Source organism: Rhipicephalus microplus, chromosome X, assembly GCF_043290135.1.
Source record: "Rhipicephalus microplus isolate Deutch F79 chromosome X, USDA_Rmic, whole genome shotgun sequence".
NCBI classification, from domain to species: Eukaryota; Metazoa; Arthropoda; class Arachnida; order Ixodida; family Ixodidae; genus Rhipicephalus; species Rhipicephalus microplus.
Window position 1 is genome coordinate 254,542,929 of NC_134710.1, and position 20,602 is coordinate 254,563,530.

The 20,602-nt window shown below is 44.3% G+C and overlaps 1 protein-coding gene across 1 annotated transcript in view; it reads left to right on the top strand.

The window, feature by feature from the left end:
• Positions 1-20,602, top strand: part of LOC119162266 (uncharacterized) — a 245,562-nt gene that overhangs the window by 106,016 nt on the left and 118,944 nt on the right. The window contains exons 3-7 of the mRNA XM_075878950.1: positions 11,032-11,169; positions 13,737-13,857; positions 14,911-15,065; positions 16,160-16,273; positions 19,505-19,639. Of these exons, the coding sequence (XP_075735065.1) occupies positions 11,032-11,169; positions 13,737-13,857; positions 14,911-15,065; positions 16,160-16,273; positions 19,505-19,639 (663 nt within the window). The remainder of the gene's footprint in view (positions 1-11,031; positions 11,170-13,736; positions 13,858-14,910; positions 15,066-16,159; positions 16,274-19,504; positions 19,640-20,602) is intronic.

Genomic DNA, 20,602 nt, shown 5'->3' on the forward strand with positions numbered 1-20,602 from the left:
GGCTCCGTCATGAAGATGGTTCAGCAGAGCCACATTCACTCGGCAGTGTAATTCTTGAGTTCTCCCCCGACAAGCCACTGCCGCCTCGTATTCTCCTAGGCTTCACAAGTCATCCGGCGGAAGAGTACCTACAGCCCGCTACACGATGTTACAACTGTCAACGATATGGACATGTTGCCCAATCTTGGCATAGACAACTTCGCTTCAAAATCTGTGCAGGAGCACATGATTACAAAGAATGTACATCGAGGAATCATCCCAAATGTGCCATTTGCAATGGAGACCGCGTAGCATCATATGCTGCTTGTCCGAAACACCAGGCAGCTACTCGACTAAAGCGACAAGAAATTTTTCTCGGAAGAGCTCCAAAAAAGGGATTGGCTTGTCCGAATCCTGAAACTGTACATCCACTCCCTGTGACTTCAAAATCACAAAAGAGTACATCACCATTGTCGTATGCGATGATAGCCAAGCATTCTTCAGCTCAGAAAAACAAAATTACAGCCAAAACGGACCGTAGAGGACGATCACCAAGCGTTCAAAGGCAGACAAGCGACAGCAGGACACCGAAACCGTCAGCAACTCAGGATAACCAAGCGTCTACACCTTTCACCTCCCCAAAGTCCAAGGCACAAGAGCTACGTGCACCGAAAACAAGTGATGTGGATACGGTTATGTCGATGCTCTTCCTTGCTTTGAAAGCAATCCTGCGTGTATTTCCACAGGTCAATGACCTTCCAGAGGTGAGCGCAGTCCTTTCATTAGAGCCTCTATCAGTACAACAAAAAATTGTTGTATAGCAAAACGGCTCCACAAATGAACAACTGTTTCCGCAACACAGCTGTGTTTCAGTGGAATGCCAATGGCCTTAGGTCCAAAAGCGCTGACTTTAGGAAGCTGGTTGCTCAGTATAGCTTCTCCGTTCTGTGTCTAAATGAAACCAACGTTGGCCCTGACTTTAGGATTTCTAATTATGTCACATATGCATCAACAATAAATCCAAGCTTGAGCAGCGCACTGTTATGCGTACAGCGGGACGTACTCTCTTTTGTTTTATACTCGTCGGACTCGGACGTGCCAGAATTTGTAGGGTGCAAAATTCAATTCCAGAAACTTACCATCGCCGTAATTTTTGTTCATTTGCAACCATCCACACGCATCTCCGAAGCATCTCTGGTTCATTTATTGGGTAAGGCCCAGGGACTTGCCCTCATCTGTGGAGATTTTAATGCGCACAACACTACATGGGGCAGTACTCATACCGATTCACGTGGGAGAACACTTGAAAAAGCAATTGATCGATGTGGTCTTGTTGTAGTGAATGATGGATCAGTAACGTTTTTAAGAGGTAATGAATATGCCAGCTGTCTAGATTTGGCTGTAGCCTCTCCTGATATTGCACGAGATATGAACTGGTGTACAGACCTCGAAACACGAGGGAGTGACCATTACCCAGTTCTTATGCAACACCTAAGAATGCAAGTGCAAACGACCACATTGATTTCAAAGCTAACTGACTGGAAACTATTTCGTGAACATACTGGACGTGACTTGATGGGAGTTAATGAATTAGATACATTTATGTCCTGCACTGAAAGCAGTTACTCCCGTGCGACAAGGTTTACAGCTGTCCCAGCAGGCCTCTCCAGTGTAGACGCAGACTATGAGCGCCTACGAGCTATTAGAAGGCGAGCAGAACGTCGCTATTGCCGCACTGGGAGGCTTAAAGATTATAAGAAGAGTCAGGCCACACACATCCAATCTCACCGACACATGCAAAAGTTAGGTCGGAAAAAATGACATGGTTTCTGCAATTCATTGACCCCATTTACTCCACTTCCGAAAATCTGGCTAACAACCACTGCTCTAAGTCATCCAGTATCCCAGCGAAACCCATTCAGAGCATTGGCCATATTTTTTGGATTATCCGAACGTGATATCTCAAATAAGTTTTGCACAATGCTGACTGGAACTGGGCAATTCTTTCACAACACAACTACACTGCCTAGTTATAGAGCAGCAAATCCAAGATGCATACACTTTATCACATGCTCAACTGGATAACACGTATTCTCTACTAGAGTTGCGTACTGCTCTATCACTAACCCACGTAAGAACGGCAACCGGTCCCGACAATGTATCGTACAGTGTTCTGAAAAATCTAGGACCCAACGGCATGCCAGTTTTTCTACGAATATATAACGACACGTGGACGAAGGCGTATGTTCCAATGTGTTGGAAGGTCGTGAGAATCGTCCCACTACTGAAGCCCGGTAAATCACCGCTTTCGCTTAACTCATTCCGACCAGACAGCCTCGCTAGCTCTGTATCTAAAGTAATGAAAAAAATGGTTGACAGAAGATTACAGTGGTGGATTGAAGCTAAAAACTCACTTCCAGAACAGATGGCTGGCTTAAGACGACGGCGATGCGCCATGGACTGCGTCTTCGACTTCGTTACATTTGTAGAACATGAGATGATCTGTGGAAACATGGCTGTTGCGGCGTTCATAGATATTAAGAAGGCGTTAGAAACTGTGAGCGACCTGTCTGTGCTGCACGGGCTTACCTCACTAGGGTTTCACAGTCGTATTCTTCAATGAATCGCCAACTTCCTACGTAACAGACAAATATACATTTCAACCAATAACGAAGACAGCGATCGCTTCAACATGAGCAGAAGTGTACCCCAAGGAAGCGTTCTAAGTCCGCTTCTTTTCAATGCTGCAATGGCAGGTCTTCCAGAAGTACTGCCCGAAGCCTTGAACATGTCCATGTATGCAGACGACATATGCATATGGACGCCTCACAAATCACTGGAAGTGATCGAACATCGGCTTCAACAAGGACTAAATGCAATAAGTGATTACCTCAAAGAGCGAGGCATGCAGATTTCTCACGCCAAATCTGTAGTTCTGCCATTCACGAAAAAAACAGTTAAAAACTTGAAGCATTTTTGTGGATGGCCAGAGAATCGAAATCGCACGAAAGCATCGCTTCCTTGGCGTTACCTTAGATAGCCAGCTCAGATGGAGTCAGCATATTGCTGATCTAGAAAATCAAGTGAACAGCACCATAAATTTTATACGTCGCATCGCGGGAACAAAATGGGGCGGTACATCAGCGTCTCTACTCCACGTCCATTGTGCACTAATCCGACAGGAAATTGCCTACTCTGCGCGAATTCTTCACAACATCTATCAGACGTGTCTACACCGACTTCAGCTGTTACAAGCACGAAGCTTACGCATATGCCTGGGGGTTCAACAGGCAACATCAAGTTCTGTGACACTGGTAGAGGCAAGAGAACCCAACTTTATAGTAATCAGAAATGTGGAGACATGTCCGCACCTCTTTCGTCTAGTCACGCAACACCCTTCCCATCCGCTTATATCAACATCGTGAACCTTGCTGGAGCGCAAATACACCATGGGTACCAACAGTACATTTCATGGCTTCCTGTGTCGACACATTGGCCACTGGACCAAAACTACTCTCCATGGCTGCTTGAGCAACCAACTATATCAACGTCAGTAGAAGGACTTTTCAGCAAACATGAAGTGCCAAGCATTGCCGCACAGCAGTTGGCATCACATCATCTGTTTGACAGGTACCAAGGACATACTCACGTGTACACTGACGGCTCCGTCACCAAAGAGACAGCAACATCAGCATTCATAGTTCCGGAATTGCACGAAGAATATACATGTCGATTGGGCCACCTCTCCTCTTCAAGAACGTCTGAGCTCGTAGCGATTTTTCTAGCCATAAGCTTTATTAAACTGTCAACGACACCAAGAAAATGGGTGGTAATTACAGACTCTCGGGCAGCATTGGCATGTATGGAAAATGGCACTTCAAGACACATTGATGTGCGTATAGTATACGATATACTAAAAGAGCTCTCAGAAGCTATAAAGTCGAATCATCGAGTGGCAATTCAGTGGGTTGCCAGTCACTGCAGAATTAAGGCAAATGAAATGGCGGACGAGTTGGCGAAAACCGCTCATAATTCTACGTAAACGCGCCTCATTCCGGTATCTCGATATGATGTAAATAGAATTATAAGAACAACAAAACGTGAATTATGCCTGTCTACCTGGTTCACAGACAAAACAAAGGAATCGATCCTATATTCTGTTGATCCTAATCTTGAATACCAATTAGACCGTGACCTCCCAAGACGTATCGACACACTCATTCATCGCCTATGACTCTGAACTGCTTACACAAAGCACTTCCTATTTCGTATTCAGCGTGCAACAACGTCAGCATGTTCATGCGGCCACGACGACGAGGATATCTGTCACCTCTTGCTCGACTGTCCGAAACACGACACACACCTAAGGCGAATAGAGCAGGAACTGCATAGGTTAAATCCCGAGCGGCCATTCGGGTTGAATAAAATATTAGGTCCATGGCCATCCAAAACAAACGGCAATGCAATAAAGGTGCTGCAACAGTTCTTCGAAGAAACGAAGATTTGTGACAAATACTGAGCGGACAAATGTTAAAAGTGAGCGTGGCGTCTACGTGTTTGTTCTGCCCATAGGAGAACGTTTTTTCTCACCTATGTAGGACTGTATATATGTATATATGCTATTGTTTTTTTTTCATGTTTTTATTTGTACCAATTAGGTGGCAAGGGGTAGCCGTCGCCAAGTAACGGCAACACAAACTCCTTCGTTTATTTTCTATTTTAATAAAAAAAAGCAGACGATCGTCGATCAATTTGTCGCCGTTCTGTTCTCGCGGCATAACTATCATTATGTCATACCAACTAGCCCAAACCACCACACTTCTAATGAATACAGAAGCTGAGGGTAAGGAGGACAGGTGCGCTGGGGGCGAGAAAAGAGAGAGGAGAGGAGAGAGTGAGGCATACACTATTAAAAAGGTAGTAGTACTTGCTAACTTTGGGGTAGTAATGGTTTTTCACAAATGTTACAACCCTGGTAGTAAGCGCAGCTAATAACGGTGAGGGTGGTAACAGTTACTGTCTTTGCTGTTAGTACCAGCATTTAGTACCTTTACTACCACAGCCGTTACCACCCATGGGTAGTAACTTTTATAGGTTTCAAGAAAGAACTTAGTAACCTATACTACTCTGTTCATTCGTTTTAGTGATTTCTCTATTGCTAATGTTGGTCAATCAATCTTTATTTACTACACAACTTCGGGTAATGTAGCGTGGTGTGTCATGATTGTGAAGAATACATAGTCCTAACAAATTTACTGTTTTTACGCATACAGTATGTGGTAAGCGTGCGGTATATTTAGCCCTTAGTTCGCATGTGAATGTCTGGCACAAGGGAGCACTTGTGTTTCAGGACAAATTATAACAAATGTGAATATATTGCACTATATTATACTACCTTGTTAGGTGTGTTTGGGAACGTAGCACAATACATTTAATATGTCTTACTTATAAAAAATTATATGTCATATCTATTCGTTATAAAAAGGCCACAAAAAGGCGTTATGTATAGTGGCCGACACAAGGTACCGAACTCATTCTCAGTGCATCCTAATGCTTCACAGGGCTTGTATATCAGCGGTGAAAAGGTCCTAATCGTTCTTGAGGTTTGACGCGCCACAACAATGATAATATTTGGAGACACGCCGCAGTTGATTATTTGCAACCGTCCTCGTGACTAATTGTGACCATCTGGTTATTTTGATCTACCGGTCTTGTTAATTTGCTGTATTTTACTAAGTTTGCTGTAATTGTCTATTACAACGCGTGTAGCACTTGCTTATGGTTCGTTAACTTAGGATTGATTTATATGTGGGGTTTAATGTCCCAAAACCACCATATGATTATGAGAGACGCCGTAGTAGAGGGCTCCGGAAATTTCGACCACCTCGGGTTCTTTAACGTACAACCAAATCTGAGCACATGGGCCTACAACATTTCCGCCTCCATTGGAAACGCAGCCGCCGCAGCCGGGATTCGATCCCGCGACCTGCGGGTCAGCAGCCGAGTACGTTAGCCACTAGACCACCATGGTGGGGCGAATTAACTTGTACTTTTCTGTTTCGACAATATCAGAATAACGTTTACATAGCTCGGTCGCGTAATTTAAAACAAAATGTATTTTATCGATCTATAGATATTTTCTGCGCCATTTTTGCGTTCATTGATGACACATCAAGATGATTCTTCTCATAAATAATCAGAATCGGAATCACACACTATTTTGGATTAGATAGTCGACAGCCTGGTAGCAAAAGGGTAGTAACGGGGCAATAAAGGTAGTAACGGCTGCAGTTACTACCTCTTTAATTGCAGTTACTAACTGTTTACTAATGCAGATAGTAAACAGGTCGCAAAAAGTTTGTAACTGTTTCAGCTAGTAACTGTTTACTAACATAGCCCAAGAAAGGTAGTAACCACTGCAGTTACTACCTATTTGCTTGCAGCTGCTATCTTTTTACTAACTTTTTGAAAGAGTGCTATAGCACAGAAAGGATGAGAAACAGGAATAAAGCAATAGAGGGAGAGAGAAAAAGATAGGAATGAAAAAGAAACGCAGAAAAACAGAGAGAGAATAAACATTTCTTGTGAGCAAGCGCACTCGGCGCCCTACGTTGGCGGCCTCCTTATTCAAGGTAACCGTGGGCCTTTACCATCTTCCGCGGCCGTTCAGCTGGCTTCGCTAATTCTTCAGGCCTGGGTTTGATAACTTGGCCTCCTACTGCTTTTCAATTAATGTAGTTGTGCTAGAGAATCGTATCCATCGCCATACCATATGACATAGAGTATCCGTGATATCACAGTACTTGCAAATGTTCGAGCGCTTAGTCGGTGAGATGCGACGAAGCCTATATAGTGTGCCGTAAAAGTTGGTGTTTATGTGCAGTTTTCTGAAGATTACAGCCTCTTTCCTTGTTTGGCTGGTGTAAGCTGGCGGATGGATTCTTCTGCCTAGTCTGTATAAATATGTATAGTGCTGCAAGATGTCGCTGTACTTTTTCGGTGTATCTTCCTTTCTCCTTTTATGAGGTACGTGACGTCATCGTTCACACTGATGCGTATGCAGAGACGATACGCGTATTTATTTTTCAGCATGCGCGTGCATTGTGTTTTGGGTGATGTGAGGATCTTGTTTGTGAATTTACGAGCACCATTTTTGTATTACGCCACAGTGTCATTGTTCCTCCTCGCATATACCATGTAAAGCATTTTGTGTACAATCAGCGCCGGTTCTCATACGAAACCTTCTTAATCAGCTACAACAGCAAAGCTATAGTTTCCAGCACTCACGCAGGTGCATGTGGCTCGTTGCTCATTAGTGCTCTCTCGTACCGCCATATATGCCCTCATATTCTTGTATATTACTCGCTATGCTGTGATATCAGCTCAACTTCAAGTGCGAAATAATCCTACACATCGAGACTTTGTCGTTCTGCTGCCAGCAACGCCTCAATTTTAACGGTTGTTTAATTCGGGCGGCTGGAGATAAATTAGATTCCTGTTAACCACCACGGTGTCCTCGTTTCGATGAAAACGAAATTCTAGAGGCCCGTTACGTATAGACTTAGGCTTACGTTAAAGAACCACAGGTGGACGAAACTTCGGGTCCTCTCCATTACGACGTGCTTCAAAATAATATTGTGGTATTGGCACCTAAGTTTGCAAAAGTTATTATTGATTTCATTCGATTCCTCACCGCGCTCGACTACTTGCGCACGCAGTGGTCGTACGTGAGCTGATATTTCGACCAACCATGGTGCCGAACACAACGTTGATGATCATGGCCAGGTAGCCAATGCATAAAGCATAAACAAAATGAGCGGAAAGCTTTGTGAATTCAACCTTTTGGTTCCGTATTCTCGAAAAGATCTTAGGCTAGAATGCTTTGTAAGAGAAAATTGTAGCCATTCTTGATGATAGACATGACATCAGCCGAAAATTGGCCGCTGAGAAAGAATGCCTAAGAAAAAAAAACTTTGCGAATCAGACACCGGTCAAGGAACGATTGCTCGCACTATACTCTTTCTCCTCCATAATTGTAAGGGACGCGTGTCTCGTATTGTTCTTGTTTCGTTTTTCTTCTTTTGTTTTCGTGTTTATGTGGTTGTTTTAGTGGTTGCTATAAACAGGGGCCCTGTATACCTGTTCAGCGCAAAGGCTACAGTTGACGCAACCGTTGTGGTTGCGATGCTTGCGAGGCCCCCCAAGAAGCACAATTATTGCGCAATAGTTGTTCGTCCTTGGAATTTATTCCACCAGCCTCTAAGCTGTCATAAGCACTGCTGCTGCTGCCAAGAAGCTGCTATACGAAGCCAGCTACCACGGACTTACCCGACAGAAAGCGGAAACCGGGAGCGAACGATTTCACGCGACCCTTGTATATATACGCGACGCTGTGAGTATACGGCCGCAGACGCAAGTGGGCCTCGGGAATCCCGCCCAGACCGCAGTGGTGCCAGCCACCGGAGGAAAGAGCCCTCGAATGCCGTATTTACGACAGGGTGCAAGGCCACCGCAACCCGCTACATTCAGCTACGGGAAGAGCCCGTTAAATGCTGGGCCACTCCTTCTTGCGACAAAGACGACGTTTATTAATAAGATTAGTAACTGCGGCGGTGGTTGACACGCGGCTATCGCGCATGGAATAGTGTACGGAAGGCGTATGAACGTCGATCACCCGATCGTTCACGTGTGCTTTCCGTGAAAGAAAAGCACCTGCATTGCGTACGCGTCTGGCGATGTATAGATGCAACATCCTTGACGACACGATGGATCGTTGACGTCACGATGCAAGTTTATCGTTGACGGCACGATGACTGTTATTTCTCTAGAGAGGGTGAATGACCGCCCAGGTACAGAAGCGCTCGACATGTTGTAACATAAGCGGAGAAGTTTCTTAATTTTACTACATTAAAATATAGAAAATCGTCCGCTGGGTTCGTTGTGATTGCAATTAACAAAAACAGAGCCCTTAGTTCCTCTTCTTCTCGTACATTGCGCTGCCAGGGTCTCGTCCTCGGCAGTTCTGACGCCTTCATGTAGCAGCGCTTGTATGTTCCCCTTGTCGTCTATCCTCATTCGTTGTGCGCGTACTGCATATTCATATGAGCATATATACTCATTTAATTGGTCAGTCGCTTTCACTCAGTCGCTTTCACAACGACCGCCATACTCGTTGAGTGTTGGTACCTACACGCTGACACTCTTAAGATGAGTTCTAGCACACACAAATGCCCGAGAAAAAAAAACGACGGAAGAATGGCACCACGTTAGCTCCGTCGTAATTACCATTCCACATGCAATGCAAACACGTCGGTTTACATCTTGCTTACGGCTAGTTTCTTGCTCTTGTACTTGTATTCATTTTAATTTTTTTAATTCAATCGAGGAAAGTTAAGTAACTTGCCACTAATTTCAATTTGGTTCTCATTCATTATGAGGGACAAGCGTAGTGGAGAACTCTGGAAAGTTTGACTATCCGGTATCCTTTAACGTGTACTGCATGACATCGCACAGTATGCGCGGGCTTCAACTATTTCGCCTCCACCGAGATGCGACCGCCCGCTGCCGGGACCCCGTGGCCTTCGGATCAGCAGCCACCGTGGCAGACGAAAACAAGCTAACAGGAGTGGAAGTTCTGATTTGTTAGGTTACTGAACAGCAGTCTTGTACTCTTATGTACCACCTTAATCCGAAGGAACGCATTGGAGTCGAAGAACTTCATACCTCGCTAATTGAGGCACTAGCCCATTTGACAGCTGTGTAATGATAATATAAACATTGTACGCAGTACAGCTTACGGAAAATATTAGTGAGTCTTTTGGTATAGCAGCCACGGGAGATCTTTTACATTCTTTACTTGCTCGCTCCAGTGCGACTTCTTATCAAAGGTCAATCCATAGTAGCTCTTTATAAAAGGTGATTTGCTGACAGAGAATGTTGCTTAATGTTGCCTTATTGATTAGGGTAGAAATTACAGCGCTTAAGCTCCTGCGAGGGTAAAATAGAACTTTTGTTTTCTACGCCGTAGATATTTACCCAGGCCTAATCCACTAGCTAATTCACACGAGCGTGTTTTGTCATTGAAATACCACCTCAGTTAATGTCATCTCATGTCCATCATCAGGAATAGCAGAAAATTTCTCTTACGAACAGTGCTAACGTAAAGCGTTTTTATGCTTACGGGACCATAAACATTCTTCAAGAAACTGTGAATCAAGGCAAACCCAAGTTCATAGGTATGTAAATACCCGCTTTGGCGACTGAATGACTACGGCGCTGCGCTGCTGAGCTCGAGGTTGGTCGTGCGTTCGATCCAGGCAATGGTGTCCTCACTTCTGTGGTGCCAAAATGCAAAAATGCTCCCTAACTACAGCTAAATTGGTACACTCTGCTGTATATTCGGGAATTTCGTGAGGAGCTTGTCTCATAATTGGTTTGGTATTTTTTGCGTGCACATTTTATTATAAAAGGGGTGCAGATATCGAATAGGAAGCAAAGGTTTCGGGGTCTCTATGGTCAATATTCACGGTGCCATCATATGAACTGGAGAAAATCATCTAGCTGGCTGATTACCAGTGCCTTGGCAGCAATTATTTTCTGCCAAACATATTTAATATCCAACATCACTGGTTAAAGCAGACCCTGAATTGGTTTGTTCATTTGTTTGTTTGTTGCTACACATAAGTTCCTGCTAAGGAGGCTGACCAAGTTATCAATGTCGCATTCTGTGGTTGCACTTTTTTTTCGCAGACAAGGGTTAGATCCCTGCAGCTCCTGTATCCTAAATTTCGGATTCATTCCGTGTTTAGCGCACAAGCCACCGTCTAGTACGAAATAAAAGCAGCGTCAGAATGGCTCAGCGTTGTGTTTTATAATATCATCTCATGTTTTCCCACACTTGCAGTGGTGCGTTTGCTGATGAGAATAGCAATTTCTTGATCGCCAACGTCCTCTTGAAACTGTCCTGCATATGCCAACTCAGCGCTATTGGTTATTTCATTCATTTTCATTCCAGATCACTTACGCTTTTTCTGTGTTTCTTATGTTCTACAGGGATACCCGGTTACCCGAGAAGACGGAAAAATGGTGACGAAGTTCGAGGAGTCCGTGCCAATGGTGACTTACTTGGTATGCTTCATTGTCTGTGATTTTGACCGGGTGCAGACTACGGCGTCTATGGACCAGATACCGGTAAGTAGTCAAGTGAAGTGTATACAGTCTTGGACATCGCTAGTGCTCGGGTGAAGATCACATGCACAATCTTTATGAACTTATTATGCATAGCACGATTATGCGCAATTTTAGTGTACTGTCAGAATAGTTAAGGATATTAAAAGACGCTGTTTATTTTTTAAAGATAGAAAAGAATTGCGTGTTATCATTATTTTTTCCCGCCGCTAATGCTATAGCTCGCTACGTGTTTGCAAGGGTCATTTTTAAGCTGGTGTGGAGAGGGTGGTTCCTTGGCACCCAACTGATTATACGTGAACAATTAACAATGATTTATTTCCTGTATAGTTCACGTGGGTTTCAGAGATGTTTTTTACAAGGCATCATTTCTTGCGTCACCGAGACCCATGTGCAGCCGCAATTCTTTACCAAGGAGTGCTTCTACACACACACACACACACAAAACTATTTTCGCTGACAGACAAAGTGCGGAATAAAATGAAACGACAGCTTTTGCATCAAGTGTGTAATGCTGACAGTGTCTGCAACTGTTTCGTTCTTCGGCAGCAGCGCGATGTGCGTTTTACGTCGGTGCGTCAGCATCGAGAAAGCATTTGGTAAGACTGCTATAGTCAGTTGTAGATACGCAGGCCTTTTTTTTTCTGTGCCCTCTGGACCTTACGGCACATTTTTATTCAGCGTGAAAAGTGCCGAAAGGATGCCTACCTATGTATGTTTGTGTTTTATTCTTTATCGCGTGGCAGAAAAGAGTGCTCTGCGGCAGTGCATGGAAGGATCTCTTAAGTGTGAAAGAGGCTTTAGCGTCCTCTTCTGCAGTTGCAAGTACTTTTGTCGCTTCAAAGTGCACTTGCCACCGCGTTTTACGCTGTGCAGAACATCTCTGCAACTCAGCAGGTAGTACATTTCTCGTGTGAACAGTTCACAGTGGTGTACCCTCCCTTACCGAGGGCTCGACGTAACTCCTTGGATGTTCCTTGTGCGCCTGCATGCCTTGCCTGCAACCCCCCCCTTTCTCCCTCACTCTACCCACAAAAATTAAATACATGTGAGGGTCCTTGTGTTCAGGCTGGAGGTGGGGGGCACCCCCCTGGAGGATTATCCCTTGTCACCCCCCTTTTTATTTATTTATTTATATATTTATTTGTGTGTGCTGCTATTCCGAAAGGGTTACAGCAAGAGTGCACATACAGCAGCGTAATACAGAAGCCACACGCATGGATTGCAATACAATGGCAACAACAAGTAATTACAAAAATATACAAAACAGGAGTGATTAGTAGCATGTAGAATTTAGCGATGAAGAAACCTTTGGATACAATTAGCTTTTGAACATCGTATTTCAATTGCTTGGCGTTCCGTAACGCCAGCTCTGAAATCTGAAGCCCTTCCTAAGAGCAGAAAACGAGGTGCTAAAGTGAAACCCGCTTAGCGTGTCAAAAAGTGAGAACGAGCTCTCTAAAAAGTTACGGCTTACTTCTGACGTTATTCACATAAAAAAAGCAGCGCCAATAACTGCGCAAAAACAGCGCACTTTGTTTAATGTGAATAATGTCGCACCAACTCGCCCAAGCAACCACGTTAGTTACTTCCGACGTGCCGCGAATGTTCGTTATGCCCAATTTCAAAATGCAAAGTAAATAAGTAATCTCTAATCATCTGACATTATTTGTGTCTGAAGCAAGGTGTGGGAGTGGGCTAGTTGGTATTCTATGTCTCAAACAGCTGAAGAGCAAAAAAAAGTTAACAATGAACTGAAAGCGCCCGTCCTTGTTCTTCACTTAGTCCGTTGTTACCTTTTTTTGCGCTACAGCTTTTTTAAGATTATTTATGTTGATGGCTTCGTGAAAAGCCATAGACGCTGAATTATGAATCTGATTGCTCAACTATAATTTTGCTAATCCAACAAAAACAACGCCCGGTTACATAAACATGTATTTCAAGCAATTTTTTGGAAGAGCCTTTCACTAACAGAGATTTGCGATGGGAAATGAGAGGGAAGTTGAACATATTCTGCAGTATACCTAATCGCGTTGTCACAAAAAAAGCGACCATATTCATTTGATGGTTTCAACTGAATGACGTAAGCTAGAAATGTGCTAAAGCCCACTTACGTGCCCCACTTAGAAACTTTATCTACATAACATGTTTCTACTATTGGTTACTCAGGGCTGTAGGCTCAGCTTCCTTGACCCGGCGATATATGGTTCATGCTCGCTTCTGAAATATTGTTTCAAAAGCATAATTTTAGTTTTTATAAAATTAAAAATATAATCTATATTAGCGACAACAGTATGGTCTCCATAGCTAAACTTGTTTCCTCTTGTGATATTCGTAGATTTACGCTCTGCTTTTATACTACATAGCTCATCGTACAGAATTTTAGCAATCCGCTCTTCTATACGCATTTTTGCAGCTTCGATTCGACTGTGCCTCTTCCTTTGTAAGTTTTGTTATAGGAGAATTCGCAATAAAGCGAATAATTAAAAACGCACGAAAATTGTAATTGTATCGGACACTTCTGAATGATGTGCATGCTCCTTTTATACCTTTCTTTTATTTTCTTTCAGTTCTCCGTATACTCTGCTCCCAACCAGCTCAACAAAACCTACTACGCCCTCGACATCGGCTCGAGGATACTAAGTTTCTACGAGAAGTACTTCGGCTTGAAGTACCCTCTGCCTAAACAAGGTAAACTGCATTGTCAAGTTGTTGGCACGGTGTTAATTTGACTCACGAACGTTGTTCGCTACGAAATCTGTAACAGCATTCATCGCGCATTTTACTCGTGGTTTATCATTTTCTTTTTCGAGCCCTTTAGGTCTAGGTGCCTGTTGAAGAGTTGAACTGCTTCGGTGACCTTTACGTCTCACAGTGTGCCTAACTGCATGTTGTTGACGTCATCCGCAACAGAGCAGACGGCGACCGGCGCCGACATTTCTTCTCGGCGGCGCAATCTGTTTTTCCTTTCATGACTGTGAATTGAATGTCTCGTGTGTAAACACGACGAACTTCCTTGATCGGGTTCCTTGGTGATTAGCGTCAGGGTAGAGGCGTTTCACCGAGAATCCAGCTTGGCGGGTCGGTCAACCTGCCATGCACTTAAGTGCTAAGCTGCTAATGCGTTAGATCGTCAGGTCACTTTATACAATGTGTCAACTATAGCGATTCAGCGTTCCACAGACGTCTGCGTCCAGTTTTAACATGAAATGAGCCCTGAAAGACATTTGTTCAAACCTCGAAGCGGCGTCATTTTGGGCTTTATGACTTTAACCACGCATAAATTTGCGTATATACGCATTGTTTGTTTTCAGTGTGGCGTTGCTGCATTTGGGTTGCGCGCGCGCGTGCGCGCGCACACACACACACGCACACACATGCACACACGCACACACGCACACGCACACACATGCGCACACGCACACGCACACAAGGCGCACTGCTGCTGACCCGAAGGTATGGGGTTCGATCCCAGCCGCGGTCGTAATATACTCATGGAGGCGCAAGGCCAGAGGCCAGAGGACCACCAAATGGACGAAATTTTTGTAGCCCTCCGCTACGACATCTCTTGTAATCGTATCGTCGTTTCGGGACGTAGAACACATATATTAGTACATACAGATTCACCCATGTGTGCATGTTTTAATGTTTTATCTTGTTCTTATTGCTGATAAAACTGCGCGCATACTGTCAGGACAAAATGCAGCATTAGTCACGTCAACTGCATCCTTGCGCCTTCTGCAGACATGATCGCCATTCCGGACTTCGTGTCGGGGGCGATGGAGCACTGGGGCCTCATCACCTTCCGAGAAGTGAACCTCCTTTACGACTCGAAAAAGTCCAGTCCACGGAATAAACAGCGAGTGGCAGCTGTCATAGCCCACGAGCTCGCACATCAGGTACGCCTCTTCATGACACTGTCATCCGTATACGCACTCTATGTAATCTGTTTACAAATGCCAACGCCTTCATTGCCCTGCCGCGAGAACTATAGGTACTTGGCAGCAGACCCGCAGGTCACAGGATGGAATCCCAGCTGCTGCGGCGGCATTTTCGATGGAGGCGAAAATGCTGTAAGGCGATGCGCTCAAATTTGGATGCACGTTGGTGGTCGAAATTTTTGGAACCCTCCACTACAGCGTCTCTCATAATCATATGGTGGCTTGGGGACGTTAAACCGCACATACCAATCATATCATCCTCCTACGCCCTCATTGAACGTAGCTCACCTCTACGCTCAACATTTCTCAAGACGATAAGTTGGGCAAGTTGGTTATGCATGCCTGCATGATCATAACGCATAAACAGGGGTCGATGGAGTATAGACGCGAAGACACGCTCAATGTAATTTAGGGCTTCATGGCGCCTACTCTGTAGGTCTGTGCTAAGAATTTTTTGTACTATTTTATTGATAACATGCTTTGTGTGCTTATTTTTTCACTAACGTTGAGCTTTGGGCTAGTTGGTGCAGCATAATTCGATGTTTTCAGAGCGCGTGGAACAAGGACGATACAGAAAATCACACACAGTGCTGTGTGTCTCCTCTTTTGTCGCCTTTGGTCTGCGTAGTGTGAAAACATCATACTTGCATTTTCATTATAAATCCCACGATGTGGTCCAGTGAATAATGCAACCTTTCCATGCTTCTCCCGCGAAGGCGTAAATGAGATAATTGCTACAGGACTAAACAGAACGAAAACAAGCCGTCCTTGGCATAGACTCCAGAAAACGCGCCATCTCGTGGGGCCAGCGTAACCACTCGAAAGCTATCCGACCATGAGCTGCGTCAGCTAAGTGGCATTTTACCGACAAAATGAGCTCAAATATTCAGCCATGGTCAATTTCTGTGCAATTTAGCTAGATTGAAGGACCCCTGGCTTTGTTTCGTAATCCATATAGCGACCGTATAAGAACGTATAGGCATACGCTATAATTATTGTTTTTCATGCAGCCTTGCTTTACCTCCTATCCCTCTTTTTTTTATCCTTAACAGTGGTTTGGAAACCTCGTGACCATGAAGTGGTGGGACGACTTGTGGCTGAACGAAGGTTTCGCAAGTTACATTGAGTACAAGGGCATCGACCACGTTGAACCAGAGTGGGACATGGTAGGTACACGCGTCGATATTTCGACGTCGGCAATAAAACGGCGCGGTTATTAAAGATTTAGCATATGACGCTCAAGTTGCACCAGGTCTAGTGCAGGCAAATCACTGCCATATATTTACATGGTGATTTCGCTGCCTCGTTGGGACATCCGCCTCTATATAATGCCCTTCAATGAAGGGTCTTACAAAAGAACTCACGCAATGGCTGTGTGGTCGTGGTAAAATACATTGAAGAACGCCCAGCTACGTAAGGGCGAATTCTTCACTGAAATTACTGTATGTCGCTTTTCACATTGTGGTTAGAGAAATTTCGACAAAAAAAATTATTGGAACGCAAAGCAAATACTTAAATGGTCTGAAGATGGTGACACGTCATTTTGCGAGTGGCCCGTTGCACATCTTTTTACTGTTTTAAAAAAGAAAGTGCATGTTTATTTAGCAAGAAATGATGTCTTATGTAGTGTCAATCTTGCAAAACTACCAGCGCAACCTCATTTACAATAAAGTTAATGCCAAACATTCTACCTCCACTTCCTGAAAAACTCCGTGGGCACGCCGTTTTGCGGTAAACTTGGCGTCCCATGCGACTAACTAAAGCATTTTTCTTTAAATATTACAATACCATATATGAGGATGTGACCATAAGGTTGCCCTTGACTGTTGTATGGATCGAATCACGCCAGTTTTTTTTTTATTGTTCAGTTGTGCTTATAGATGCATTGTTAATATAATTTTATGCACTTTGAATATTCAAGATTACTGAAACTCCTTTCTTTTTGCGTAATAAAGGTTGCTGAGATATGTGAAATATTGCAAGAAAAAAAACTTGGAGGACGCTTGCGCTTCCTTCAAGAGCAAGGACGTGACTGCGTGATGGTTGGGCCCTGTTGGCACCACCTTCTGATTCGCCAGCCAAGCTTTGCTTTTCGGTGGGCACTTCAATCGTGCCGTGAAAAAAGCAACGTTGTACGATCAACATTGGCCGTTTTGAACTCTTCTACAATTGCCTACTGCATGTAAAGTTGCGAAGTGTTCACCAAGTCATGCATTCTGTAAATTAATGGAATACACAAACCTGAGTTGTGGGGCAATACGCACACCTACACAACTGCACGTTTTGTTGATCATGTTGCTGGTGATGATGATCATCTATGGGCCTGAACGCTGTGTAATCGGTGGGCCTTCAAGCCACTATTTCCACCTGTGTCACACAATATTGTGTCAATTCGGCTCATCGCACTACATGTCGCCTCTATATGTTTTTTAAATAGTTTCAAGTGCAGATGAACTTCAAATAGTTTTTTAAATATTTTCAAGTGATGAACACCTGCTTGCATGCAGAATGCCTATTTGCATCCATCGTAATGTTTCGCTCCAGACTAACGACGCCGACATGAGACCGATGCCGACATCGCAATTTCTGTGAAAGGAGTTCTTTAACACAATCCTGTTAGAAAACCACCGCTTTTGTTGCGTAACTGTATAGCGTTAATATCGAAACACGAAGAGAGCGGGACCCGCATGACTAGCTACATTGAAGATTGGCAACGAGAACCCAAACGAGCCAGAGCTCGTGGCGACAGCCGCTCCTCGAGCTGCACCTGTTCGTCCGCTTATTTCGTAACTGTAGCAATCTTAATCGTGCCTTTTATGCATGAACAGCGTAATTAGGCTAGATTTGCATTTCCACTGCGAAAGCAATAGGGCATGCGGCAATTTTCTTTTCATTCAGCCTATTGTAATCTCGAACGCCCGCTTTCAGGTCTCGTTGCAAGGTACACGAATTTCGAAGCCAGCGAGTGGATGCCAGTCTCTCTGAAAAATAAAAAAAAAGAGCTCAGCGGCTTTCTTCGTTGAGGGGCAAACAAAGTTTTTCAGCTGTCTACCTTCAGCTTCTTCAAATGTTCGATCTGTCACTATCCCGCTCTTGTGGCAGGATCTCTCCCCTTGCTTCGAAGAGGAAGAAGCCACAGGAGCCTTGTACTATACTGTAGAACTATTCAGAAGCTTGGCAGCACACCACGCGTGACATGCGAACGGCATGAAGTCCTTCGTGCTTTGAAGTTTGCGTAAGCGATTCGGTCGATTATAACTCCGTGTGTTTTGTGGACGAATTTAGATGGATTGCGGGTCTGCTTTCGTAGATTTGGGCCAGACACCATGTGAGCGGATTATTCATTTTAAAGCTAGCGTGCGTCCTTCGTGCAAATGCGTAGAAGTAGCAGCGTCAGAAGCAGCCTTCACATTAAACGCACGACTTAGCAACATCGCTGGACGTGCAACTACGTGGTTATAATAATCGCTAAGTGGTCCCTGTACCTGTGTCCTTCCCTTTAGGTGCTAAGGTGAAACAGCAGCATTTTGTATAATTAACAACCTTGCGCGGTGCGGTGGTTATGAGATGCTTTAAATAGCACCTATTTTGGTAGCTTCTATTGAATGCAAAATGAGTTTGGTGCGTGCATGCCGCGAGTGTACCAACGAAACGATAATTGATCACCATTATAACACTTATGCAACTGTGTTTGCTTCTATATTTTTATATAGGTGGAAGACACAAAAGACATAAAAAACGGGCATGACCTGTAGTACATAAGGATTCGCAACATGATGATGGAGGTTGTTCTAAAGAGATTAAAAAACCTATTATTGTCTTGCTTTTGCACTTGCTTTAATTATGAGATTCCACCATTAGAGGCGAATATTTTACAGTCTATTAAGAAGTCATTTCTTTCTAGGACGTTTTTTTTCTTCTTTGCACCTGCGTTGTTCACTCAAAACGCAGGTCACGCAAAGTTTTTGTGATGAAGATTAACGTTTCTCTTTTTGGCGTTGACGTTCATTTCTCAAAGTAAAATGCATAGACCGAGTTTTTCTTTTTCTTTTTTTTTGCGACCATGTTCTCAGTTTTACGGCGTAACCTCGGCTACGCCATGTGCCAAGATAAGGAAAGAGAGAGAGCATAAAGTCAGATGAACAAAACCGATAAAAGATTATAATCAAGAGCCGGTTCTCAGCCGTCTATGACAGCGTCGAATCGCCCTGCGTCACCCGATACGAACACCCCGAGAGCAACGGGAAACTCCATCGTCCCGTAGCGTGCGGGGCCACCCAGATAAAGTGCCGCGAAAGCTTTATGCCTGCGGCATCGTTGTAGGACAGGTACTCATTTACAGATTATGTCGTTATCTTTTTTTCCTCTGCCCCCCCCCCCCCCCTACGCTTGCTTAGATGAACCAGTTTTTGACGGAGGACTTACAACCCGTAATGGACTTGGATTCAACAACCACTTCGCACCCGGTGGTTCAGAGCGTCAGCCACCCGGACGAGATCACAGAGATCTTCGACACCATTTCCTACAACAAGGTAAACGTTGTTTTTCGTATCGATAAAGGCGGCCACTCAAGCACTCGAACCACAGGGGGGGGGGGGGGGGGGGAGCAGAAAAGGCCAGGCGGTGCCGCTTTCTTTCTCTGAACTTCGTATCCGTCCGGCCCAGCTGCTGCTTTTCTTCCAAGAACCGCGTCAAACCAGCTACCCACTATCACACATAGCAGTCCAGCCGGCGCCCAAGCTAACGGTGCAACACGGCCCAGTGGCGGCTTTCTTGCGCTTCTGTAACCTTCTTGTATTCCTTTTTTTTTTCGTCTCTCCACTTCGCCGTCTCCTGTAATGACTGGGTATAATCACGCGACGCTGCCCAACCCCAGGGATAACCCGTGCGGTTTCGCGTTCCTGCAAGGACACATTTGTTTACCTCTCAATCTGGTCGCTCCCGTTTGCCTTCGAGACTTGAAGACGGTTGCTTCCAGCGCGTTTTCATGTGCTGCTCGATCGGTCTGTCACAAAAAACCAAGAAAGATAATGAACAAATCTAACCATTTAATTGTTGACGTCGCTACGCTTGCCCGAACGTACGTGGTCGATCACTCTTGGCATGAAACGGGCGGGTGCAATTATATGCAAGGTGGTTTTGTTTTTCTTTTCTTTTTTTTTCTTTGTCAGTTTCATCGTTTTTTTTTTCGTTTTTTTCACGCAACACAAAGCAGAGCTTTGCCATTTCTGATGGATCACTTGAAAAAATATTTCCGTGATATATGGCAACGCACGGGTAGTTAATTTTCGAAAACTCATGGGTGAACTTTTACACTTAAAAATTGTTCGCTGTCACGCACATGTTGAAGTGTGAAACAGAAGTGATGAAGATCCATGTGCCCGCCAGAAAAGGTGTTTCTATGGATGTTTCCGAAACGAGCAGCGCTTTCATAAACGCCCTTAATCCCAGCCTGCTAAACTGGCACTTATTCATGAAAACTTGAGCTGTAGGTC